This window comes from Moschus berezovskii, chromosome 23, assembly GCF_049115385.1.
Source record: "Moschus berezovskii isolate FMDL1 chromosome 23, NW_MosBer_1.0, whole genome shotgun sequence".
Classification (NCBI taxonomy): domain Eukaryota; kingdom Metazoa; phylum Chordata; class Mammalia; order Artiodactyla; family Moschidae; genus Moschus; species Moschus berezovskii.
The window spans coordinates 43,520,696-43,547,573 of NC_142482.1; the positions used below are offsets into that span (position 1 = coordinate 43,520,696).

Genomic DNA, 26,878 nt, shown 5'->3' on the forward strand with positions numbered 1-26,878 from the left:
TCCCTTCCAAGTTGCAAACTTTTCTCTGGGAACACTGTTTTGCACACAGTGTGAGAGAGAGTGGATTGTGAACAGAAGCAGCTGGAGCACGCAGGGAAACGAGCCAGCACGGGGCAGGGTCAAATGTGTGACATCTTTCCTGCCACAGGGTGGATCTCCCCGTCTAATTAACCAGTTGTCTGTTTTCCTCTTCCTGAATTTTCAGTGGCTGTTTAATTGCATTGACTTCTTTCCAACACCTGACACGTGCCTCACCAATCGTTGGCCAAACAGCAGGTGCTAAGTGGACCCAGACCATCCAATGCTAAACTAAGGGAAAATGAAAGGTCAGCCTGCCCAGTCTAACTATACAAAGAACGCATCTTTAAAACAAGGTGATTCTCGAGTCCCTGTTTGGTATACCTGAGATGGGGTGTGAATTACCAATAGCCTCATTCTTAGTTAAGGGCCTGCACACGGCACCAGTAGGAAAACCATGATCTGTAACTTCTCGTTTGGTGAAGATTCCCAGACCCCTCCCAGCAGCCGTCCTGCTCATCTCACAGTGTCTTGGGATTATGGACCCCCAGCCCCAACTCCATTATCTGGCCTGATGAGTGGGCTCTTGTGGACTCTCATAACCTTTTGATGAATTTCATCTTTTCCCCAAAGGTAAGAGCAGGCCATGAAATCAGCAAGTTGCATTTATTTAGAATGTAATAGGTTTTTGATTAGCTGGGAACTGTGATGATTCTGGATTTTTAGAAAACAAAGCTCATCACCACAAGCCAATCCTCACTAAAAAATCACTGGAAAAAGTAAAAATTCCACTTGTAAAATCATTTTATTGGTATAAATATACATATGAATAAAATACCTCAGCCTGTAATGTAAGTGAATATTTGTGAAATGTCTTAAAAAGTAGTACTTTGATTTTTTACAGGTGTCAAAGTATTCTCTCTTAATCACACATTAAAAGCTAATATGCAGAACAGAAATTAAAGGCTTTCAAAAAACATGAATATTCATAAAACCTCATTCCAATCAACTATATACATTAATCTGGGAGCATGGTAGAATCAGCCATGGGCCTTTCACTCGGTTCTTAACTCGCTTGTTGGTGGTATCACAAAGGTCACCGTACCAAATTCAAATGTACAATTCCACATCGGGAAGGAAGAAGTTCCCCATGGGAGAATGTAAAAACCATACCCAAGATCTGATATATATAATTTATACAAATTATTAGTGTGCTCTGTTAATTACAGTGTGCAATCGCATACATCAAGAATAAATTGCTCTATCGAGTCAAGTGCAGGTTTGACACAGGTACATGCAGCAGAACCCCGCGGTCAGCTGGATGGTGTTACTCATGAGTATGTGTCCAGTTACCTCGTTTACCTCCCCAAACTCATCTGACGGGGCAACCTTTAGCTGCCTCAGAGAAATTCAAGTAGGGCCCATGGGATAATGCTGGCATTCGTTGAAGGCAGACGAAGGAATGCATAGAAATCAAATGCCAAGGGTTGGGAAAGATCAAACCTGTGCTTTGATTCCCGAGAAATGGATTTGTTTTGGTTCTCAAGGAAAAAAGGAGAAAAAAGCACCAAGAGACAAATGCTTAGAAGAAGAAAGAGATGTTGCCCTTGGTTCCTCTCTCATGGCTAAAAAAGCATCCCTCACAATAAGACTTCTGTGCGGGTGACCATTACACAAAAATATACTCTTTTTCTGCTTCTTCCCCAGAGTCGCTGGATTTGCTGCCTGGCTGGCCATCTTTACTGGAGGCCCACTGCTTTTGCTCTTGACACTCCTGGGCCTGCTGGCTCCAGCTTCTCCTGGACACTGAAAGGAAGGGAAGAATGTCGTTACAGTCGATGAACAAGGAGATGCTGGTGGCCTGAGCAGTAAGCGGGTGAGATAGGCAGGGGCCCTGAAGAGTCTGGGAAGGTTTGAGATGAACTTTCTCAGAAACAGTTTTCCAAGTACATCTCAAGATTCTAAACAGAAATTAAAAACAAGCCAACAAAACAACACAGAAAACATAAAAACCCCAGTCTATGAGAGGGTGAGCCTCTCATAGATGTGGTTGACCATCTGAGGGTGAGGACCCCAGCAGGGGAGGGTGGGGGTGGGAGTACAGGGAGAGGCCAGGAAGGGGAAGCACTCGGAAGCCACTCTGTCCCAGGGGACCTCCTCGGTCATAGCTGCCCATTCATGCAGCACAGGAAACAGAGCCCGGAGGTGGTACTGCTGGACAGATATTCTATCCATTGCCTTCTGCACACCATTTAGGGTTGGCAGTCCCTGCTTCAAGGACAGGATATGAGGAGGCCCCCCAGTGATCTCTGTCAGGCCTTTCTGTGTCTCAGAAAACCTCAGTTTCACTCTCTAGGAAATGGAATAAAGTCTTGTGGAAATGAATTAATGCTGCCTCTATTCAATCCTTTAGGAACAGCTTCCAGATAAAAAAACTGCCGTGTTTGTTGCCTGTTCTGATCACATATGAACATGGGGGATCTACAAGGCAGTGATGAGAGAAGAGTCACCGGACTGAGCCTTTGTGATGTGCCTGCCAGATCCTCTGTTTTATCACTGTTACTCTCCACAACTACTGGGTAGGTTCTGTAAAACTTGGAATCAGGATTTAAAGTAAACCTTTCTCCGAAATCCATGTTCTTTTCAACCAGGTCATAGCTTCTCTGCTACTTTACCTTGGGAAAGGTCCAGATGCCATACTCCAGCGTGGCTATTAACAGTTATTAAATATTACTCACCAAGTCTATTGTAGAGATATCGCTTAAAAGCTCAAAATGCCAAACCCCATGCACTTTGTGTGGCTTTAAAGAGTACAGCTACCTCACTACTCAGAAGTTTAAATATCCAGCCAGGAACACAGTCCTGGAAAACCAAGAGGATTCATTTGGTGCTTTGAATCATTTTGATGTTAGCATTATGCTAAAAAACTCATCTTGCCAGGACCTGGCTATTTAAATGTTTCATCTGCTAAAGAATGTTGTTTTAGGAAGTGAAAGCTCATGAAACCTAATAGGCAAAATGCAAACATAATAAAGTACTTCTCTTGCCAATCCTGCTGTCAGGGCCAGATTCTGATCTCTACACAATAAAAATTTAAATTTTAGTTAATTACATTGAATTTACTCAAAATTCTTAAAAGGATAAAATTTCATGATAAAAAAGTAATTTTTAAAAAACTTTTGACTTTTTACCCAACAGTTTTGAGCAAATTCTCAGACGGAGGGGAAAAGCAAAGTATTACATTAATATTTTATTTTAGCTTGATTTGGGTAAAAAAAAAAAAAAAAGTGTGTTTGGTCCTTTGAAAGTTGTTAACAAGCCAGGTTTTGGGAGAAAAGGTAAGTAATTTCCTAGAAATAATTTTCCCTTTCTCACAAAGTAATTTGATAGTAATACTCAATATTTAAGTTCTGAACTTCTGTGTGTGTACTATGAACAGGGGTTAGCAAAGAAAATTTACTGTATTTTGAACTTGAAATACTTTGCAATAACCTAACCTCAAAACAGATCATTACTAGTGAAATCGGCTAGAAAATCTTATTTATTTTAAAACTAAAACAAGTATTACTCAGGTTTCCAACATTACAAATTCAAAGGAAGAAGTATGCTGATAGATTGCTCGTTTATCTTCAGAGCAAATGCTTGCTTTTTTAGATTAAAAAGTTTCATCCTTCCCAATATTGATAACATCCTCAGAATCCCAGGTCTAATTGATGTCACATGGAATGACATCAAGAATACCCTCTAAAAATGGAGAAATTCCTGCTAACACATGTGTTTCTATCACAGATAAAAGCCAGGAACCCTGGACCAGGACTAACCGAAATTGAATACCAATCCAACACAGGAATCTTTCTGCAAAAAGTAAGACTGTCCTTCAGTCTCCATCCAAGTGATACTAGCTTCTGAGTCCTCCAGGCCAGAGTGGGAGGGGCAGGGGTGTACGCAAGTTAACAGGCTGGTTCTGAGCTGGTGACATAGAGCCAACCTGGTACCAGTCATGAAAGCAAAGCTTCTAATTTGCCTGACAGAGCCACTGAGAGGAATAACGCTGCTTCTGGGGGACTGTCAATGCAGTTCACCATGGTGGTGACGTTAGTTAAAAACTCATTCCAAAAAGTTCACTTCCACTGATTTAACTACAGTTGTGAATGTGATAACGGGTCTAGTACCAGGCTGACCTTTTCTCTGTATCGTAAGTGAGGCACCATTCTTGGACAGGAAAACTGAGGCATGGTGAGATCAAGGAACTGTTTGCACAACTCACTCGAGTTTGAAAGCCAAAGAACTTGGTATTGGTCCAGATCGCTAGTGCAAACAACCTTAGTAGGAGGTGTGCTCTTTGTCAGTTGTTTTCCAGCCTTTAGGCAGCATTATTTGATTGCATGTAATTAGGACAGTAATTACAAAATTACAATTATATTTAAGTAGGTTCAGTATTTCTGAAATCAGATTTTTTACTAATTTAGAGAAACTTTCTCTTAGGCAGCCTGATTTAACGCTTGAGTTGATAACAGTGTTTTAAAGACTATTTTACTACACTTCTTTAATGCAACAATTCATACACTAACGTTCAAGAGCTTCTCTGTATGTGTCTATACACATTTATTACCATTCCAGGTACCATTAAAATTATAAAAGATACCTGAGTAAGTAAACAGGCAATTTATTCAACAGAAACATTCTATGTATATTCATGGCCTGTTTTCAGTGTTGATAACTGATAGAGAGGCTCAAATGTGAAATCTGTCATTCCTGAAGATGATCTGAGTTTGCATATATATATGGAAATACATATATATGCTAATTTTAGAGCATCTGAAATGTGCATATAAATTTAGAATTAGAGATTGATATAAAAATTTGAGCTTTTCTCTATTTTAAGCTCCACTGACATTCATATTTCCCAGGAGAAAAACATGATGACCTTAAAATAATAATCAGTAGTTGGCCTTGTTTTTTTGAAATATTTTCTGACAAGCACCGAAAGTGTCAATGAACTGTTAAATTTCTTTCGAAGAATTCACATGGGGTAGTAAAACCCAGATCTGGTGAAAAATGGGGAACAAAGCACTGGGTTACAGATTATTAGCCACAACTAAAGATTTGCTGGCTATAGGCTGAATTATGGAAGAAGCAAGTGATACACTATAGCATTCTCAGAATAGGATGGCCTGTCCAAATAGGATACATTACAATGCATACAATGTCAAAACCAACTCTTTTCTTCAAGAAAATAGGACATACTTTAATGAAGACATCACAGCTTATATTAAATGTAGAGAGGAAATGATATGAAATTCGAAAAATGCAATTACAAATACTTCCAGGAAAAGCAAGTAAGCATTTTACCTGTCAAATCAATATTAAAATAGCCACATAATTAAAACATAATAATCATGATAAAAATAGGCAGCATGCTTTGAGAACAATAGCTTCTGTTTGTTTCACAGAGACATGATTTAGGAAGGTAAGAAAGCTGTTTCAGTATAAACAAAGGTGCTCTTAAAATACTTAAAGAAAACTACACACTGTGGTTTAATAGAATTGCTCTGCTAATTGCATTTGTTAACCAAACTATTCAGAAAGCAGACTGCTATGCAATTCTCAGGGGTGAAGACAAGTGCTGGGAATCGGCACTAACAAAACAAGATTAAAATATTGTACATCAGATTATTTTAACTGAAGCTCCTCTAAAAATTATGCTTTTGGTTCCTGGTCATATCTCAAGAAATCTAGGCAGGAAAGCAAATCAAGATGGTCCTATTGAATTCCAACAAAATTGGACACAGCCCATCACAATGAGAGTTTTAAACCAAAGAGGTCATTAAAAAAAAAACAAAAAACAGACAGAATTTCTTGCCTTTCTAGGATTTGGCTTTTCTCTGACTTCATCTTATTTTCACTCTAACTCAAAACCTCACTGGATGATCAGTGTGGTACTGGCAGATGAGCTCTTCATCCATGTGTTGTGTATATAAAGTGCTGTTGGTGGTCTCTTGAAAAATGAACATTACATTGCGTGAAGGGTGCTTTGTTAACAACAAATGATTATAAGTTAACTGATGCAAGAGTTCAAATGTAATTTCCAAAATCTAGCAATATCTAGGTAACCGTGAGTGTCCTTATCAAAAGAGGCAATATAGAGCTTCTGATTTAAAATAAATTCGTTTTTCAGAAAATGTCTTATTGTAATTTATATGATTTGAAATTAAAGATTTTCTTGAAAATACTGAAAAATCAAAAAACAAGTCAGTTGTTTTCCTCTAGGGCAGGTGCTACCCAGCCCAAACAGAATGTTGCTTTCTTTATGCAGTGGGCCATGTCCTTAACGCCACCTTGTCACCTGGCTAGTGTGTGCTGGGCCACCAGGTGAGTCAGAGGACATGGCTTATCTCACAGTATCTGGGCAAGAAGGCTGACTCCAGTGTTGTTGCTGGTGGGAGACTGGTAGATGCTTGCTCCATTGTTCTTGTTTTTAACTGTGTCAGAGAAAGTCCTCAAAGACAACAGTTCCTACTGAGAAGTCATAACTCACTAGGCTACTAAGCTATAAGGTAGATCAAAGGTTTGAGAATGGTTTAGCCTTTTTCAATAAACGAAAATTATCCCTATTTTAAGTTCACTTCCACTGACCTGCCTTCTGGGATGCTTTCTGAAGAGGCGGTAAGGGGTGTAGGATTATGGCTAGATTGCAGCCACTTGATTCCCTGGAGCCACCTACCCTCATATCTTACCATCTGATAAAGTATTACAGGGAGGGGGAAAAAAAAGCCTGTTCCAAGGTAAGAAATCCCTTAAACAAGCTTCAGATATCAAATATTTAATATTTCTTTTATGATTCTAAAACTTCCTTTAAAAGACTTCAAATGATATTGATAAAAAGTTATTAACCATGGAGATGATGAGCACTTAGTCATAGAAAAGCCATTTCCTCTCTGAGTCAGCAGTACTTATTCTAAAATTTCCCACTGGAGATAAAAGCTGATTTAAAGGGACTGTCCTCACCTGAACAGAACTTTACAGGATGTATAGTGTTGAACGGAAGACAGTTATTGGGTAACTGTTGTAAAATAATATAAGAGGTTGAAAAGTAAATTGATACTTTTCCTTTCTTCCTATAGGGTTAATCACCTGTATCCTTTGCTAGAAGAGTGTAAGGTAAGGTGTTTGGCCAACATTCTCTAAAGGTAACCATGTTACTCTTAATTTCTGACCCCATCCCAGTTTAAGAGAAGAGTAAAGAGAGAAAGGAAGAGAATAGGAGACATGACCCCAAATATAAAAATCAACCTCCATGATCACAAAAATTTGAAAGGACAAGTCACCATAATCCGAAGGAACTTGGTCCTCCTCGTAAGAATTTTTGTTTTTAGTTTTTTAAGTTAATGCTTTTTGCCCCCCAACGGAAGGACCATCCTGCTGCCATTTAGAGAAAAAATAAAATCAATTGTATGAACAATCCCTGACCCAGTCCCAGGATAGAAGTTACTCAATCAAAGTTTGCTTTTGTTAGTGCCAGTTCAGAAGCTTTGGGACAGTGAGGGATGATAAGTGAAGACTCTAACCATTTGTTGGCTGTGACTTCCTGTGCCCAATTGCATTCACTTCCTCTTCTGCAATGGTGGAGTACAGTTTTGAAGGTCTTTTCCCTCTACCGGAAGGCTTGCCACTGTCATGATCTGAATGCCTTTTGTAATAATCTCCTCTTTGCACTACTGAGGAAAAGGGATCCATTTTACCCTTTATAGTAGCAAATACATCAACGTGTTGACATTAATAGTAAAAAATATTAATATTAAAACTTAAATATCAGCTTACCCACCCCACTTAAGATTCAAGATACCTCCAGTGTTGGTCCTGAACAGATACACCATTATCTACAGAATTCAACAGCCAACATTATGGAAATGTCGTGCAAAATGAGGTGAGCTCCGAGTCTGCCCCCAAAATATAACTAACAGAAAGGCCCCCGCGTTACTATTTCAATTCCAAGATGGATTAACGAAATTCACATTCACTATGGAATAATCCAGAAGAAGCACAGCCGTTTACCTGATTCAGAAATGAGTTGGGCACGCTAGTCCAGAGGGAGGCACAGAACAAGGAAATGAAGTAACCGGCATGAATAATGTACAAGAAAGTAGGAATGGGGACAACGGGAACAGTTTTCTAAAGGAAAAGATGGCTCACAAGCGGCTCTCATTCCTGGGCCAGCTTAGTGGACAAGCTGAAAAATAAACTGAAATCAAAACATTACCGCCTCCGACATTTACCAACTGTTCTGAGACCTCATGTATATTTTGAAGTCCAATTTCAGTTTCAGGCAACACCATCAGAATGATCTCAGAGATTATCCTGGACCCCCAGATGGGGAAGCAGTGATTTCCATAGGTCTCCAGTCTTCAGCTGGAAAGATGGGGGGTGTGAACCACCCATAGTATTTGCTATTGGGAGTGTGGGGAAGGGAATCAGGCATCTACCTGTGAAGCCCTGATATGTTTGAGAAGCAACACATTCATTCCTACGTTCCTAGGGAAAGACCACCAAACTTTCTCAAAGCAGCCGAGGACCTGCCGGTAGCATCCAGTATTTTGCCCGCTTAATTAACGCTAGAGGCTCCATGGTACATGCTCTTTTACTCAGGAAGCTGGTGGGTTACTCTGGGCCTCATCTTAGACATCTTAGAAAACGTCGTTTTTCAAAAATGTTAAGCAATTATTTCTTGTTCAGCCCTCAGCCCTTTTCTTTTCAAGCCGTCCATATTTCCAATTGCTTTTGACAAGATGAACATTCCTACTTACCCTCACTACTCCTCCATGCCTTCCCATTTCTCACCAACAAAATTCTTTCAGACATTTTTGCTTCCTTGTAAGTAAAGACACAAAGACAGCAGTTGCAGAAAGGGGAAAAATGAGGGTAGGATAGGGAAGGGACTGTGTGGTTTGAGCAGGCAGTCACTCTGACCTGACACCACCACCGATTCCTCTTTCTAGACCAAGACTTTCAAAGGCTGTGGCTATAATACTGAGTCCTGTATTTATTGATCACCCAGTGTGAAATGCTGTAAGTGTCAGCCATCATTCAATAGCTTTAGTTTCTCCGTTTGACAGACTGGTTTATTAGCTTTGGTCAAAAACCCCCACCTTCTTTAATTTACAGCCAGTAGGTGAGTGAAGTTTGTACACATCAAATAAATCTGCAGAATGGAGATAAGAAAGCAGGCTGTGCTATTTTTTACGAGACTCTCAATCAACAAAGACAGTACTCAGAAACACTTTCCATTAATTTCAACCCAAAAGAAAATGAGCAAAGGTAGGAAGATGTCACAATCAGAGCGATTAAAGAATTCTAAAGCATCAAACAATCTAAAATAAAACCAAACAACCCCAAACCACACTGAGAGCTATCGGGACATAAGCAACAATGGCTCCAGATAATTTCTTAATAGGTGGGGCTTATGACAGACAGACGTAACTGCACACTGAACAGAATGGGAGAAGTGGGGAGAGAAAAGGTCGGGTGCAAAGGTCAGCCAAAACACACCTCGCCTCCACAGACAACAATATTCTATCTGATTCTGGGAGACAGCACTCAAGCCCTGGGATTATCTTGCTCTGCTCCCACCCCAGCAAAGTAAAAGAAACAGAAAAGAAACAAACTGGTGTGACAGTGCTCTGAGAACATCCATGCAAGTGACACTTCTGAGACTGAGGATCATCTGACTTCACGACCACGCAACCTAACCATCTACCGGGTCTCCCAAGCCTGTGTGAGCCACTCCTGAACCACAGTGACAGCAGCTGACCACCAGGGGGAGCTCTTCTGAGAAATAGTGGAACCTAGAAACCTACAGGTAGCGCCAAAAAGTCCCAAAACAATGTTGTTGGCGCTCCTAATACACGAGGGGTCAGTTCAGGAGCATCCAGAGATTACTATTACCAAGACCTTTGGGCTGAGTGACTCAGTTACGCTTTTACTCTTTGTATACAGTCTTTAAGACTCAGTGTCACCAACAATGTTGAGTCTGCTCTGGTTCCAAAATGGAATCCAAGGGATGCTGGCTGACAAACTCTAACCAAGATGAATTCCTTTCTCCAGAAATGGCTCTCCTTGGGGAGCGCTAATGCAGAGAAAAAATATCTTACCTTCCCGGGAAAAGGTCCTGGGACTGGGCTGCGGGCTGCCCTGGCCATCTCTGTCTTTGTCTGAAGGAACTTTTTTCAGGACGGGCGGGAGAAGAGCGACTTTAGGAGAACCCGGACTGGATGGAGAGTCTGGGACATCCTCTGTGGAGACACAAACACACCCATCAAACTGGATTCCTGAAGCATAAGCTGGGTTAGTCTTTAAATACAAATGACTAATAATCTTTTAAAAAACATCATAGTTTTTCTGGCCAAAAATTAGTTCCATAGCCCAGTGAAGTAACAAACAATAGAAAGAAAAATTAAAACTTACAAAGAGTTAAAAATCTACAGATATGAATATACCTTGCGGACAGAATTTCCATTTCAGAATTTCAATGAGCTGATATTTGAAAATTAGACTGTAGGTGAACTAAATACTCCTTCTGTCTCAAAGGCCATTTCATTTTCTTAAAATAAGTGATGGTTATAACCCACTGACTTTACCTGCTCTCAGATCCAGTACAGTGGCCACCATATGTATATAACATAGCTTTGCACTTTCAGGAGTGGGGGGGTGCATGTACCTACATATACTTACTGAGATCAGTTAGAATAACTTAAAATCATGGACTTTGAGGACCAGAAAGGACTGTTGTGAACACTGTACAACTGGAGAGATTAAATGACCTGCTAAGATAAAAAGATGGCAAAACAGCTCGTCTCTTATTTCTGAAGGCTGTCCTGTTTCAGTCTTCAGTTCAGTTCAGTCGCTCAGTCGTGTCCGACTCTTTCTAATTGAAAGGAAAAACTGAATTGCACTCCCTTTCTCTGCTCTATCACCAGCAAGTTAATCCTTGGACAGTGGGGTCTGTGTGCCTCTGACATGTTATTTACAAAAACAGGCCCATAGTTTGCCCAGCCCTGTTCTAAAGCCTATCACAGGATATCGGATAAAAACAGAGCAATTTATGTTTTCCCTAACTGTGGCTCTCATCCTTAAACTGTGGCTTTCTGAAGGGTCTGAGTACCTGGACTCAGCCTGCAGAAAGCTACACCGAGCACCGCCAGGGGGTGATCACCACACAGGGGTGCTTCCTCCATCCTGCCTTCAAGCCCGAGCCCTGAGGGCAAGGACGGTCCCTGAGTGGGGGACCTGGGTGCTGAATGAAGGAACCCTTCAGCCTCAGTCACTGTAGCAGGTTTCTCCTGGCCCTCTCCTGCAGACACACCGCCCACCCCACACAGTCATGTTCACCAGACACCCTGGAAACCATCTGTGGAGGCCCAGGCCCTCCAGCTTGGGAAGCCACCTGGTCAGAGTGTTACTTCCCGACCAGAGAAAACCAGTCCTTACCAGGCCGCGAGGCAGTTCTTGGTTTCTGCGGAATGGTGGGCCGCGCCGCCAGGTTGGGTTTGGGGGCCTGCAGGAGGGGCTTCGGGCTGGTGGGCCTGTTGGAAAAGCTCCGGGGCTTAGAGCCCGCTTCCGCCTTGAGCTCGGCTTTGGCATTCTTTTCTGGGGTTCCCAAAGCGAAGCGGTTCTCTGGATGCGCTTTAGGCACTAAATGAAAAAACGGGCACAAAAAACGCACTTTACTGTAAAACTCAAAGTTGAAAGAAGCCAATCCTTTAGAGACTGCTATAGTTGTTTATCATTTCTCAGCTACTTTACTTTTATTTAATAGAGGTATAGTTGACTTACAATATTTATTTCATGTGTACAACATAGGGATTCAATATTTTTATAGACTATATTCCATATAATGTAGTTATAAAATACTGGCTATATTCCCTGTGCTGTACATTATAGCCTGTATCTTACTTATTTTGAACCTGGCAGGCTGTGTCTCTTAATCCCCTTCCCCAGTATTGCCCCTCCCTCTCAGCCCCTCCCCACTGGTAACCAAAGATATTTTAGAACAGAAACATGCTATTCTAGCATGTTTTCAAAATCAAAACATGCTGGTGGAAAACTAAGATTCTTGGTAGAAAAACAGTGAACTCGATGGCGCTCTTCTGATCACCTCTGACTATTCCACGGATGACAAGCCTCATGTTTAATAGGGTACATGCCCATAGGGGCAACAGCAGGTCTCAACGCGTTTGAAGCACTGAGATCTTCCTTAGATCTGGCACAAGGTACAGTATAACCAACTGTAGGCACCTCTGTTCTGGACGACACTCTGGAGCCGGGCTGAAGGCTCTGGGAGAGGAGGACTGCGCCCCAAACCTCACGTTTAGTGAGAACCACTCCAGAAGCATAATCTCCTGCTGCCTTAATTTATCCAGATAACAGGGAAATAGAAACTGGCTGAACGTGAGTTATAGTCTAACTCTTTCCTTATGAAAATGCTAAAGTTCAACACAAGAATGTCAAACAGCAAAATGAGGTAATTTCTGCACAATTAACAAGTTACTCTCCAGTTTCCATCTAAAGTCTCTTACTCTTACTACACCTAAAAAGTCAAAGGGATGAAGGATGTTGAATATTCATGGATGTTCAAACTGAGAGAAAAGAGCATTCCCTCATGTCAATTAAAAGGGCTCCCTGCTATATACTATTATATATGGCTTATTTTTAAAAACATCAGCAAAACAGACTCATGGATACAGGAAACAGGTAGGGGGGTAGAGGGGTGAAGGTGATTAAGAGGCACAAACTTCCAGAGACAAAGTAAGTGTACCACAGGGATGAAATGTACAGCCTGGGGAAGGAATACAGTCTCTAATACTGTAACAACTTCATATGGTGACAAATGGTAACTAGCCTTGCCGTGATGATCACTTTGTAATAGAAATATCAAATCACCATGGTGTGCACCTGGAACTAACTCAGTGTTCTAAGTCAACTACACTCCAGTAATAATTGATTTCATCAGCCATGTCCCCTCTTTTTCTCCCCCTCCCCAAATGCCCCCAGTTTAGGAGTTCTTCTCAATGAAATCTCTTCCCTTTGTGGAATCAGGAAAGGTGCCTTGTCCAGGTGCTAGGCTATTGTGGCGGGAATGAGCCCCTAAGTGGAGCTGGGGCAGGTGAAGGGCTGTGGTCTTCTAGGGAAAGTCAAGGTCCATTCTTGTTCTCCATTTTTATTTTCCTGCTGTTAATCACATGTGACTCCTGGGACCAGAAGGTAATAGTTTGTCCTAAGGGGGTGATCGCAGTGGCCTGACTTACCAGCCCCACTTCCATCCAACCGTTCTGCGCTGCTCAAGGCCAGGCTGGAAGAATCCTGGGAGACAGCACCGTTCCCAAGTTTCTAAAAAATGCAAGCACCCCACCGCAAAAGCGCATAGTTATTTAAAGTGTCAAGAGAAGGAACAAAGCAGATCATAAGTGGCAACAAATAATGGCTCCTTAACTCTCCTGCCATGACACCGACTGTGCCTGACTTCTCTGTCTCCCTGAGGCTCTGCTGCTGAGACAAAACTACAGGAAACACTAGATGGCGCTCTAAGATCACTGGTGTATGTCTTGAGCAATTTAAACCATAAGAATTTTGTCACTTGGAGCCAATCTATTTATCAAATCCAAAGCACAAGGGAAAAAAACCCTCTAGCACTTCTCATCTTTCTACCAAAAGACAGCTATATTCATCGATAGAAACAGTGATAAAATAAACAGCTCATTAGTCAAAACAGCACTTCCTTGTTGTAAAGAAAGTCTATAAAACAGACTAAAATGTAAACATTTCCTTGGGCATCTGACTCACCAAAGATGTGGTCACAGTATTTACTCAGAATTCTGGCCAGTGAAGGCCACATGTGCCTCCCTTGTTAACAGAATATAGTTTTATCCCAACTCTCTTCTGAGAACTAATGAGTGAGTTAGGAGGGATCCGTAAATAGAAAATTGCTAGAGAACGGTGGTGGTGCTGGTGGAAGAACTATGGTGAAGAGTTGTAAAATCATGTGGGATGCAGGATTTAATGAAACAATAATCAGTATCTTTAGAAGTAATATAAAACAAGCCCTCTGTGTCCTGGTATAACCATTTACTTTCTGAAAATCAAGAGTTCATTAAGATGAACTGTTTTATTCTGATACTTCAAATAAAGTTGGAGAACCCAGTTTTATAAAAGAGCTCAATATACTGCACAGACACCAAAACCTGAGTTCAATGAATATATTAATCTTAATAATTAATCACAACAAGGACACAACCCTCAAGTAGCTGAGGGCAGGCAAAACACAGCGGTTAAAAAAGGGAAGAAAAATAAATACACAACTTATGCTTTTAAAAGTGGTTCAGAAATAAGTCATGCATGAAGTCAGCTTTCGCAGTACTCAGTTCAGTTCACTCAACTCAGTTGTATCCAACTCTTTGCGACCCCATGGACTGCAGCACATCAGGCTTCCCTGTCCATCACCAATTCCTGGAGCTTACTCAAACTCATGTCCATCGCACTGGGGGTACTCAGCAGTTTTTAAATGATAAAATGTGTCATCATGGCAACACAACATATCTCCATAGTCAAGTATTCAATTAATTCTAACAATACTTTGCCTTTTAAACCTTGAATTTAGCAAGGAACTTTCAGGTTTGGAAAAGGACATAAACTCTGAAAATAACTGAAAAACAGATCTCCCTGGTTAGAACTAGAATCTGGTTTCAGTCAGTTTATTTGCCTCCGTCAGTTCTCCTATCCCCAGTGACCCTTGGGATAGGATTCAACAGTCTTTCCCCAGAGCGGAGCACGTCCTTGGCACAGCTGTCACGTGTTTCTGTGACAGGCACAGGAGCACCTGAGCAAGTGAGACGTGGACCTTCATCTACTGCCCGACCTTCCAAGGCCGAGGCTCTTCAGGAGCGTGTGACCCTACTGCTGTTGGAAAAACATGGCCAGGTCCTGTCTTCTGCATCCTTAAGGAAAGAGCCATTTGTTTGGGGATTTTTATTTAACTCATAGGCTGTTTTCCTGTACCTGTCTTGCCCATAAAGACTGTGTGGAGACAAAAATGACAAAGGCAACCAAGTCAAAGAGATCCCCTCCCTTACCTTCAGTGAGCAAGCGGCCTTGGCTTTCATCTCCTGCTTGGCTTTCATCTCTGCCAGCAGCCCACTGCCCATCATCTGGACCCCGTACCTTCGCCCTCCCTGTGGGCTGCCCTTGCTGTCACTCCGGTCCACCTTCCCCATGTCTTCCCCTTGACTTTCTTCTAGGGAGTCGGGTGTTTTGATCTCCTCCATCCGATCAGCACTGCCGTTGTGCTCGGCTGGCTTTGTGTCCTTCCTGGGGGCATCCACAGCTGGACTTCTGACTCCCGCCTTGGGGGAAGAGAGTTCTTCTGCTGTCAAGACTGTTGAGGACCGCTCAGGTTTGGTCCGGGGTTTGATTAAATTGAGAAAGCCAGTTTTCCGAAAGTCACGTTTTTTCTTCTCATCTCCTCCTTCACTAAGCTCGTGGGACTCTGAGCCCCTCGCTGACCATCGCCTATGATTCAAAAGAAAATCCTGTTGGGTTTACTGTAATTAAAGCTTCAGCAAGAGTCACTCAGAATAGAAATAAGGAGATGGCTGCTTATATAGCAGCAATTTTGAAACATTTTAAAAAGTTGACTTGGAAATAGGAAGGTTGACTATCATCATCATATCCACAGGTGAGGAAACTGAGGCACATAAAAATTAAGAATGAGAATCTGAAGGTGTCCCTGGGAGGACTGAGAGCAGAGGTGGTTTCTGTTTAAATGCTCTAGTCAAGCGCCTCTCCACTCATAAGAACTTTTAGAAAAGGTAGCTCCACTCATGGCATAGATGGGTGACTACCTTATTTAATTTGGAGGGCACTGGAAAGGCCCAGAGTTCCTCTTAAGCGCCTGTAATCCCTCCACAATCATTAGATAACAGCTGAAATCCCACCCTAAGTGGGATCCAAGATCCAAATCCTTGCTTAAATGTAAAAATAAATTATAAAAATAAAAAGCACTATTCAAAACCAAAAGAAATGTAATACCATGGAAAGAGGAAATGACATGAAAAAGCAGCTGGTGAGCTTTGGGAGAGGTTTGTCAGAATATTCTGAACATTCTGAAACCTGGGAAATCGATGGGGAGAAAAATGATTTGGGCTGAATGGGAAGTACCATGAGAGCCTTTCACTTAAGAGCTGGAAGGTACCCATGTAGCTCCTCTGAGTCCCCAGGAAAATGCCAGCAGGAGAATTTTTTTTTTTTTTTTTTTAAAGAAAAATGGGCTAAGCCCCAGAGAGGAGAAAAAGCAAAAACAATAGTTTGGAAGCCAAAACAGTTAGGAGTAGAAACTGACTTCATGAATCTGGGAAAGCTGACGCGTGAAGTATTAGTTGGGAAGGCCCAGAAGCAAATGGATTTCAGTGAAGGGAAACAGAATGTGCCATCCCATAATATGCTTGTGGCATAGGATTATTTTAGGCTGGTTATTTTTAAGGAACAGCAGACGCAGGGGAAATTTCTCTTCTGTAAGAGAAATATACATTTATACAGAAAATCACCATGCGTAAGGGTGTATTCCTCTCCATCCCAGGAGAAGCAGGATGACTAGATCCCTAGAAATCTATCAACAGAGAAGCACCAGGACTTAAAGCAGGGCAAACACCTCACCCCTTGCTTGTCTGGCTCACAGCAACATCCCCAACTGCCTCTCTTCCGTCTTTAGCTGAAGATGGCATGTCAGGTGGCCCTGTGGGCCATTTCAGGGAGTTACTCAGTGTCCCTGGGTATCCCCCATGTATACAGGAGGTATATGTGTTAATGAACTCCATGAAACAAGAACAACAGAAAAATCTGATAGCGGAAATGGGAAACTCAAGGCTGGAAGATAAGACTGAGAAAATCTCCCAGAAAGTTGAGGGCGGGAGGGGTAAGAAAAAGATGAAAAAATAGAAGAGAAACAGTTTTTTTTAAAAAAACTAGCAGATTAAGAGAAGAAAGACAATTTGAATAATAGAAGTTTAAGTAAAAGAATATAGAGAAAAAGGAAGCAAAGAAATTATGAAAAATAATTCAAGAAAAATTCCAGAATCAAAGGACACAAATTTCCAGATTGAAATAGCTCATTTGCCTAACAAATGGGTTTTAACAAAACAAGATCAAAACACCCACAGAGAACATATCATCATAAGATGTCAATATACTAAGAACAGAGAGAAGATCCCAAATACTTTCTGAGAAGCAGAAAAACAAGCCACAAACAAAGGATGAGGACTCAAGATGACATTGGATCCTTAGGGCAATGTTAGAAGTGAGAGGATAAGGGGACCAGGTTTTCAGAATTCTAAAGAAAGATGAATTCCAATCTAAAGTTCTGTAGCTGTCACAGTATTAACCAAAATGCATGACATATGAGTTTTAGAAACTCACCTCCTGCACTTCCTTCTTCAGCAAGTAACCAGAGGAGGTGTTGCCCCAAAACAAGAGTGAAGGAAGGAAGAGAATGACCAGGCCAAAAGACACAGGAAAGAGTGAGGAGACATCCCCAGCAGATGGCAAGGTGGGGATCCCAGGAGGACAGCAGGGGACCAGACCTAAAGGCCAGGCTGGGGTGGTCAGACAGTAGTGAAGTACGTGCCCAGGAAGATGAAACCGAGGAGACGTGAGGAGATCGAGAGAACATTCATACCTTCCCAGGGATTTAGACGGTATGTCAGTGACAGGTATACAGAAAACTAAGCAAATGCAAAAGGGGACAATTATTAACTCCAGGGAAGATAAAACGTTGTAAAGGAAAGGCAATATAATCACTGCATATTGTATAACTCAGCTATGTATTTACATGCTTATAGTGAAGTAAACAGGAAATACTGATGTAACCAACAATTATGACATAGTAAACTAAGATGAAAAATGTGATAGCGGAAATGGAAAACTCAAGGTTGAAGATGAAGCTGAGAAAATCTCAAAGAGTTGAGGCAGGGAGGGGTAAGAAAAAGACGAAAAAATAGAAGTGTATGTGTGTTTGCCTGCATGCGTTTGGTGGACAGCAGGGTCAGACTGTGTAGGAGCTACATTATCATCCTCTATAGTAAGAAGCCACCAGTTATGGTCACTATTTAAAACTGAAAATTAAACAAATAGCAACAACAAAAAAGTTATTATGAAATATGGAAACACAAACAGCTAAAAGAATAGGAATTCACTGGCTCTGGGGAATAGGGAAAGAAACAAGGTCTTTTTTTTTTTACTTTCTTTTTTATAAAACACCTTAAAACACCTCTGACATTTTAAACTATGAGGAGCATGTGGAACTTCGATTTTCAAACTTCCTTCATACTACTTGATGGTTTGACCTATGCCTGGACCTCTGCATAGCAAACTGACAACCATCTGTTTTTATGGAACAAAAAGAAATGAAACAAATCACAACTTCTAATAGATTCCATCATTGTTGGATGAAAATTGATGCACCTAGTTCTATTTGTGTACTAGAACATGAAGAGAATCCTCCTAAAGCAGTATCTTTGTAGAAAGTGGGTTTTACACCTTATAAAGTTTGCCCAGCTTTCACTGGGCTTATTGGAGGAGGAGGTGACTTTAAGGGCAGAGGAGGTCCCCCTGGCAGTGACGACACATATGGTCCGGATTGAATGTGCACAGACCGCGCCACTAATTCAACATCAAAAGTTTAGGGCAAGAATAGCCTACAGTATTATCTGTTTATACAGATACAGGCCAAGATCGTCTTGATTCATTCAACCAAGAGTGACTGAGGGCAGATTATACACTACGGGCTATGTCAGACACGAAATTATAATGGGAAATCAGACCCAGGCATTTGTTTGTGAAGGACAGTGTTCTACAGGAAGAAAACACTTGAAAGCAAATCATTAAGAAGGATTTCCCCACTTGGTTCAGTTTATGTTGGTACTTTCTGAATCTTTTGCATTGAGACTATGTTCATCCATTCCCCACAATATAAAAAAGAACAAACAAACAAACAAAAACCCCAAGGGATTATGTGGCTCTAATAGATGTATGCAGAAGATGAAAAGAAAAAAGTGTCCAGTCAGCAACAGACAAAGGGCTGTTAATTGGGGAGGAGAGGAAATGAGGCAGGGAAAAGCTTCAAAGAATAAGTGATATTTACATTGGATCTTGAAGGAGAGAATAGAATTTTCCCCAGTATGGCAAGCTTCAAGGCTAGTGTCAAAGGAGATAAATAATTGGGTCCTAAAGCTTATAACATTCAGTAAGTTATATTGTTATGGATATAAAAATTTAACTTGCTCCCACCTCACCATCCTGCAAAGGCAAGATAAGGCACATCAATCTATAGAATGGACCAGTTTTCCTTCCCTGTGCCCGGCCTGCCCACCCTCCACTTATCAGGATGGTTTAAATTAGTTCCTGGATTTGATATCTCAAGGTGAAGAACACTTCACTGACACAAATCCTTATTCAAATCCCAAATCCTTGGGAATGGATCTGCATTTAGTTTGAGATTAAACAACTTGGTACAAGTCATGCTTAAAGGCTAGAGTATTTCAAGTTAAGCTGTTAATAAAAGTACCACTGGGTTGACTTCTAAGGAAACTCCATCTTGGTAATAAGAAAATTCAGACAGAACCTTTCAGAGGCTAACTCTGAAGCCTCTTTACTAATTCTGTTGTCGTTCTGACTCTGGTAAAGCTGTGCTACTTAGCAATGAATGATATGTGCTCCCAAACATATCAAATTATAAACATGGGGAATTTAAAAATACAGTTGACCTCTGAATAATGAGGGAGTTAATTCACAGAGTCAGTCCTCAGTATCCGAGTTTGTCCACATCTACAGATCCAGCCAGTCAGGGCCTGTGTAGTACCAAAGTATCTACTATTGAAAAAAATCCACAAATAAGTGGACCCAAGCCATTCAAACCTACATTGTTCAAGGGTCCACTGTTAGTAATTTCAGCCTGCCAAATGTATCTCATCCAGATGAATGTAACAAAACCCTAAAACAAACAAACAAAAAAACCTTGGGGAGATACATTTTGTGGTCTGATTTAGATATTATAGTGGTTCTTCAACTTGAGTGTGCCTCAGTATACCCTGGAGGGCTTATTAAAACACAGGTTGTCAGCCCCCACCTCTAGTTTCTGACTCAGTAGGTCTGGGGTACAGGTTTGAGCATTCACATTTCTAACAAGCTCCCAATTGATGGTGGTCTTGCAAACCACCAGAAAAGTAAATCCTCTGTCAAATGTGTCTATCTTATATACTTATGAAGTAAGAGCCTTACTACATACTAAGTTTAAAATTATAGCTGTTAGTAATTTAAATGTGAATTAAATGGTGTGATTAGTGAAATGACTCTGAACTCACTTGGAATCCATTTTGGTCACCTTCTTGGTGAAAAATTCATCTACACCTTCATCCACTCTCCCCATAAGACCGTTCTGCTCACCATCTTGGGAGACTATGCTGGTAGCACAGCCCTGCAAACCAAACAGGTGTGATATTAATTTATTAATTTACATTCAGACACTCTGATGTGCTAGATTTAAGACACTGATAAAGGCCATGGCAAGGACACAACTGATGGAAATAGGGCCCTCTAGTCTACAGAATAGAAGTCAAATGTAGAAACAAGAGTAGAAAGAAACCAAAGTGAGAAATGCACTAGAAACACAAAACCTGCTGAAGGACTGAGGCTGAGTAAATGCTGTCTTGGAAGCAGCTGGGAACCTAACAGGCTGAGTCGTGTGTTCTTGAAGCACAGGAAGGCATTGTGGGCATATTGGTAAGGCAGAAGAATGCATGAAAAAAATGACACACTCTAAGTTTTGAGAACAGTAATAATTCCAGTGACCAGGGGCCTGAGGCTTATGGATAGAGTTAACTGCTGAGTGTAAACCCTAGCAGATACTACAAGTGGCCACTCCAAACACACCCTCCCACCCACCCCCATCCCCCCACCACACACACTTGCTTCCTTTCTTGCTTGCTGAAAGAACTCTGATTTCAAGACGTGAATACTTAAACAGTACTTCTATCTCCTTGCCTGTGACTGGTGTGATAATAGTTCTGGCCAGTGAGATATAAGGGGGTTCATGGGCAGGTTTTCCTGAAGAAGAAGGGATGTACTTTTTTCTACATGGTTGTGGGAGAGAGGATGTGATGTCTGAGCCAGGGCAATCACCTGACGTTCAAGAGGAATTGAGCCTGAGGATAAAAGCCACCAGGCTGAGGATGACAGAGCAGAACAGTGGAAGCCACCTGGGTGCTTATGCTGTGCTGAATAAACCCTCCCTGGACCCCGAGACTTTTGGATTGCTTGTTAAGTGAGAAAATAAGTATTTCTCATGGCTTAAGTCATTTCCAGTTCAGCATCTCTCATATCTCTCATTCATAAATGAATACTTTCCAACTAATAATACAAGGTCTGACAGTGAACAGCCTTGAATCCTATGTAAAAGAGTGTGGAATTTATTTTGCAGGTGAGAGGGAGCCCTGAAGAAGTGTCATGACCCAACCTGTTTTGGTCAGATAATTCTGGGGCAACATGATGGATATATTGGAAAAGGATATATTGGAGAAGAGAATAAATTCTATTCAAGAACACAGTGAAAGACTTCTGTGATTGTTTAGTCTAATCTTGAGGAAGGTGTGGGACTAAGTAGTACGGAAATGAGAAAGAAAGAAAAAGATATTGCCTAAGATGAGGCTGAAGTTTCCAGGCTGGGTAGATGACAGCATGATTCTAGGGAACATAGTTCAAAGATCTGATTTGAGGAAGATGATGACGTATGTGACGTCAGGCAGTGTTGTTTGAGGTGCTGTGGAAATCCAGGGGCAGGAGCCTAAAGCTTGGGTCTTGGGACAGAAGCTCGTGAGGAGCTATAAAGACGTCATTTAGCACTCTAGCATTTGTCTTTGAATGGACAACTCACAGTGAATTCAATAACATGCTTGGTTTTGTGTCTGCAAAAGTGTATTAATATTTCACACAGATAGTTTGTGGGCCATTGAGAAAGAGCATGTATCTTGTCCATTCTCTTGGGCACTGGACAGATTCCCACGTGATTGTGATACCTGGTCTGGATATCTTGCCATAGAGCGGCGGGAAAACTCCTTTCTGTGATCTTGATTTGCAAGACTCAAGCTGCCTCTAGGGGAAGCTGGCTGTTGTCTGCACAGGCATTGTTTTAAAAAAAGACTCATGATTAGCTTTAAACAACCATCCGCTCCATTCACTGGCAACGTCCATTATGGAAACAAGCTGTGTGTTTGAGTTCATGATTGTGAAATGCTGAAAAGTGAGCAGATAACAGGTAACAGACCAAGAACCCTGTGAAATGTGAAAACAATTATACCTCTCGTCTGAATAGTGCTTTTTAGTGGAGCCAGGCTTTCCTGTGCATTGCAGGAGAACAGAGAAACAGCCAAGTTCAATAATTCACTTATGGAGGGAAAGTAGCTCATTGAATAACTTCTGTTTTGATTACAAAAGACAAAGTAGCACAGAACTAGCTTGGATGTCATTTTTCCTTTTGTAAAAGAAGACTGGAATTTCTACAGTAATAACCGCTCCCTAAGTTTGTACGATGCTTGATCATTTACTATTATCTTTATACCTACCCTTTGAACTGAGAAGGAAAGATAGTCTTATCCTGGGTTGTGGTTAGTCCCAGATCAATCCATCGCTCAGAGTGTGAGGGGCTCCTGCTTAGGTCACCCGACTGATGGATAACAAGGATGCAACCCCAGAATACATGCTCATAACCTGGGGCATCCTTCCACGGCACCCTAACTTCCCCTCAGAGGCCTCTCAAATTCCTCTTTTCATTTTAAGGGGAAAATATAGTTTTTTTACGAGTATAATTTCTCCTTTCAGCCCTTTTCTTTTTCCCTGCTTTGAAACAATTCCCAGCTAGCACAGAAGGTCTTTGGGGACATGAACAATCAACAGGTTTCAGAGATGGAGGCAGGCTGAGCTCAACAAGCAGTCTGCTTTCCCATCTTGCAGGACCAGCCACTTTTTACAGAACCTTAGAGACCCCCGGTCCAACTCTGCTACTGCTGCTGCTAAGTCACTTCAGTCGTGTCCGACTCTGTGTGACCCCATAGACGGAAGCCCACCAGGCTCCCCCGTCCCTGGGATTCTCCAGGCAAGAACACTGGAGTGGGTTGCCATTTCCTTCTCCGGTCCAACTCTATCATTTTAGAAATAAAGAGACTAGGAGTAGAGAGATTGAGAAGTCCAGTATCATTGGGAGACCTTGAGCAAGATGCAGCTGAAAATGCACCTGTTAAAAGTAAGAGGTGTCAGGAGCCTGTAAGAAGAGCAGCAGAAACACTGAAGACTCAGATGACAGGCTGCTCGTCAGCGTTCAAGGCCAAACACACATGCTGTTTTAGCTCCATTTCCAGCAGACTGAAAGGAAAGGACATACAGACATCAGAAGTTCTCAAAATTCCATTTGATTTTGGTCTTTCCTGTCAAGGATTATAAATTTCAGACTAAAAAGGGGAGCGGAGCTGGTGGGAAGGGAGTGCAGAAACCTTATCCCTGTGCTGGTTGCAATCCACTGCATCTGTGCTCAGAGGAAGAATTTTGCAAATAAAATCAGAAGTGGTTGTTGTTGGTGTCTGAGAAAGAAAGAGGGCAGATTTCTCATCGCCTGTGTATATATAAGTAAATGCTAAAAGGATAACTTGTGAATGCTTAGAAGATAAGCCGGTGATTATGAAGACTAAAGACAATTCAGACCACCCTCTGTTCTCCCTTTGCCTGGATTATTAAGATGAATGCACCAGGGCAACCCTGGAGGAGATGCACCTGGATTTTGACAAGGCAGCTGTCAGATCTCTCCTAATGTCTCCACCGGCCACATGGAGAGAGATGGGCAGGAAGCAAGAACAATTAGGTACATTAGTGACTCTGAACAAAAAACCCAAAGAGTGCTAATTAGTCAGTTGAATAATCATGAAATCTTATATGCATGTATGAGATAGTAAGAAACATGAAAAGAGCCAAGCAATCAAGCCAGGAAAAGGGGAATCCAAAAGGAAGTAAAATAAATATAATTAAAAAAAACAACAACAAAAATTAATGAACTTGAGAGGAGTAGTAAAGCTAATTCTTTTAAAAAGATTCCTAGATGGTAGAGAATCTGCCTGCAATGCAGGAGACCAGGGTTTGGGCCCTAGGTTGGGAAGATCCCTGAAGAAGCGAGTGACAACCTATTCCAATATTCTTGCCTGGAGAATTCCATGGGTCACAAAGAGTTGGACATGACTGAGTGACTATCACTTTCACTTTTAGTAAATGAGACCTTGCAAAATTAGGACAGAAGCATTAAAATATATTAGAAATGAAATAAATTGGGACAGAGCTATTGATACAAAAGAAATTAAAAACTCATAAGAATTTTAGAAACAACTAAATGAACTACGTGGACAATATCCTAGAAAAATAGAAATTACCAATATGGTCTCAAGGAGAATTAGGTAATCTGAGTAGATCTGATGAAATAAAATTCATATATTATGGTAAGGCAGGAAAAATTTAAACATAAAATTTTTCTTTGCCCATTTGGACCTTCTCTCTCCCCTCCAGAGTGTATTATCAATCTACCTTAATCCAACCTACTTAGGAGATAATCTTGTAAGGGATCAGGATGACCCACTTCTCACTTTGTACATGCAGGCCTGGATAGTGTGAACTGTCAGTACATCATCTGACATATAACCCTTTATCTCAAAAACTTATGTAACTGTGTTCTGACCTCTAACAGCAGAACAGTCCTGAAAGACTGTCTGTCTCCCAGGTTATAATCCTCAGGTTGCTGCAAATAAAATTTTCCACTTCTTTCTTAGATTGACTGTTGATTAATTTTTGTCAACAGATCTGTAACAAAAGAAATGAAATCCCTAGTTTTTTAAAAAATATCCACCTATGAGCATTACGTGCACACATTAACACATCAGGCCCAGGTGGCTTTCCAGGAGAGGAACAGAAAATCTATATGACATGCAAACTCTGCTCCAGAAAACAGGAGAGGAGAAAAAGGAGAAAGGTCCTCAACTAACTTTATGAAGATAGTTGTGATGTAGTGATCTATAACAAGAAATACATACTTCATCTTCATCCCTATTTCTAGCCAGACCTCTTGCTGCTGCTGCTGCTAAGTCGCTTCAGTCGTGTCCGACTCCGTGCGACCCCATAGACGGCAGCCGACTAGGCTCCGCCGTCCCTGGGATTCTCCAGGCAAGAACACTGGAGTGGGTTTCCATTTCCTTCTCCAATGTGTGAAAGTGAAAAGTGAAAGTGAAGTCGCTCAGTCGTGTCCGACTAGTAGCGACCCCATGGACTGTAGCCCACCAGGCTCCTCTGTCCATGCGATTTTCTAGGCAAAAGTACCGGAGTGGCTTGCCATTGCCTTCTCCTGCCAGACCTCTTACACCCTTGGAATTTCCTGATGAGAGCCATAAAGGTGTTTTGGCTACATTAATGAAGTAGCCAATGACTTTGGAACCACCTAAAGATGGGGGTTTATATCCAGGAGACTCAACCACATGATTAGAGGGTTGCACTTTCAGTCCCAGCCCCTGAACTTTAGGAAGCTGAGAAGGTCCAGAAGTTTAATCATTGCCAATGACCAGTGATTTAGTCAATTATGGCTGAATAATGAAGTTTCCCTTAAATCCCCCAAAGGACAAGGTTGGGAGAGCTGCTGGGTGGGTGAACATGTGGAGATGCAGGGAGTGTGATGTGCTGGAGTGGGCGTGGAAGCACTGAGCCCCTCCCCTACATCGCTCCCTAAGCCTGCTCTTCTTGAGTTACATCCTTTTATAATAAATGCGTAATTCAGTATGTAATGTATATGTTAGTTTAATGATAATAAATTAATTATACCCAAGAAAGATCGTGGGAATCTCTGATTTACATCCCATTAGTCAGTATGGGCAACAACTGCCAACTAAGATTGTTTCTGGCCCTGTGGTTCTATCAGAGAAGGCAATGGCACCCCACTCCAGTACTCTTGCCTGGAAAACCCCATGGACGGAGGAGCCTGGTAGGCTGCAGTCTGTGGGGTCGCTAAGGTTCGGACACGACTGAGCGACTTCACTTTCACTTTTCACTTTCACACATTGGAGAAGGAAATGGCAACCCACTCCAGTGTTCTTGCCTGGAGAATCCCAGGGACAGGGGAGCCTGGTGGGCTGCCGTCTATGGGGTCACACAGAGTCGGACACGACTGAAGCGACTTAGCAGCAGCAGCAGCTGTGGTTCTATAGGAATTAAGCCATTAGCCACTGCAGTCACTGCCCTTGAACACACCCTGAAAGGAGTTAAGGATGCAGATGGGGATTGAGACTCTCTGTGATTTGGGAAAATTGGCAGAATGGGACTTCAGACAGCTCAGTATTTTCAGGAGGAAATTTTCTGCACCTCATTTCATGCATCTTCCAGTACTTAGAAATGTACTAAAATCATTAAGATAACTGCACCTCATGACCAGCAGCAACCTTCTACTGCTGCTGACCTCCATGAGCAGTTTTCTGAGAGGCTGTCCCCAGGTTATAGTCCTCAGTAAGACTCCAAAGAGAACCGAAACTCACAGGTCTCATGCTGTGTGTTTTCATTTCAGTTGACCATATCCTTTATAATAAACCAGTGAATGGTAAGCAAAATCTCCTCTTGAGTTCTGTGAGCCATTCTAGCAAATTATCTAAGCTAAGGAAGGGAGCATGGAAACCTCCCATGAAGTTACAGTTGATCAGAAGTACAGGAGACGACCTGGGACTGGTATCTGAAGTGAGGGTACCCTGGAGCC

The 26,878-nt window shown here is 41.7% G+C and overlaps 1 protein-coding gene across 5 annotated transcripts in view; it reads right to left on the minus strand.

The window, feature by feature from the left end:
* Window positions 1-425: 425 nt before the first annotated feature.
* Window positions 426-26,878, minus strand: part of CARMIL1 (capping protein regulator and myosin 1 linker 1) — a 313,940-nt gene continuing 287,487 nt past the window's right edge. For 2 of the 5 annotated variants that reach the window (XM_055407124.2, XM_055407128.2), the window contains 7 exons: window positions 20,421-20,533; window positions 15,141-15,576; window positions 13,320-13,401; window positions 11,503-11,706; window positions 10,167-10,307; window positions 7,587-7,736; window positions 427-1,824 (listed from right to left, as the gene is read on the minus strand). In XM_055407124.2, coding sequence (XP_055263099.2) covers window positions 1,688-1,824; window positions 7,587-7,736; window positions 10,167-10,307; window positions 11,503-11,706; window positions 13,320-13,401; window positions 15,141-15,576; window positions 20,421-20,533 — 1,263 coding nt within the window. In that variant the 3' untranslated portion in view covers window positions 427-1,687. Of the gene's footprint in view, window positions 1,825-7,586; window positions 7,737-10,166; window positions 10,308-11,502; window positions 11,707-13,319; window positions 13,402-15,140; window positions 15,577-20,420; window positions 20,534-26,878 lie in introns of all 5 variants that reach the window. The other 3 variants (XM_088831520.1, XM_055407125.2, XM_055407126.2) reach the window with 3 other exon arrangements.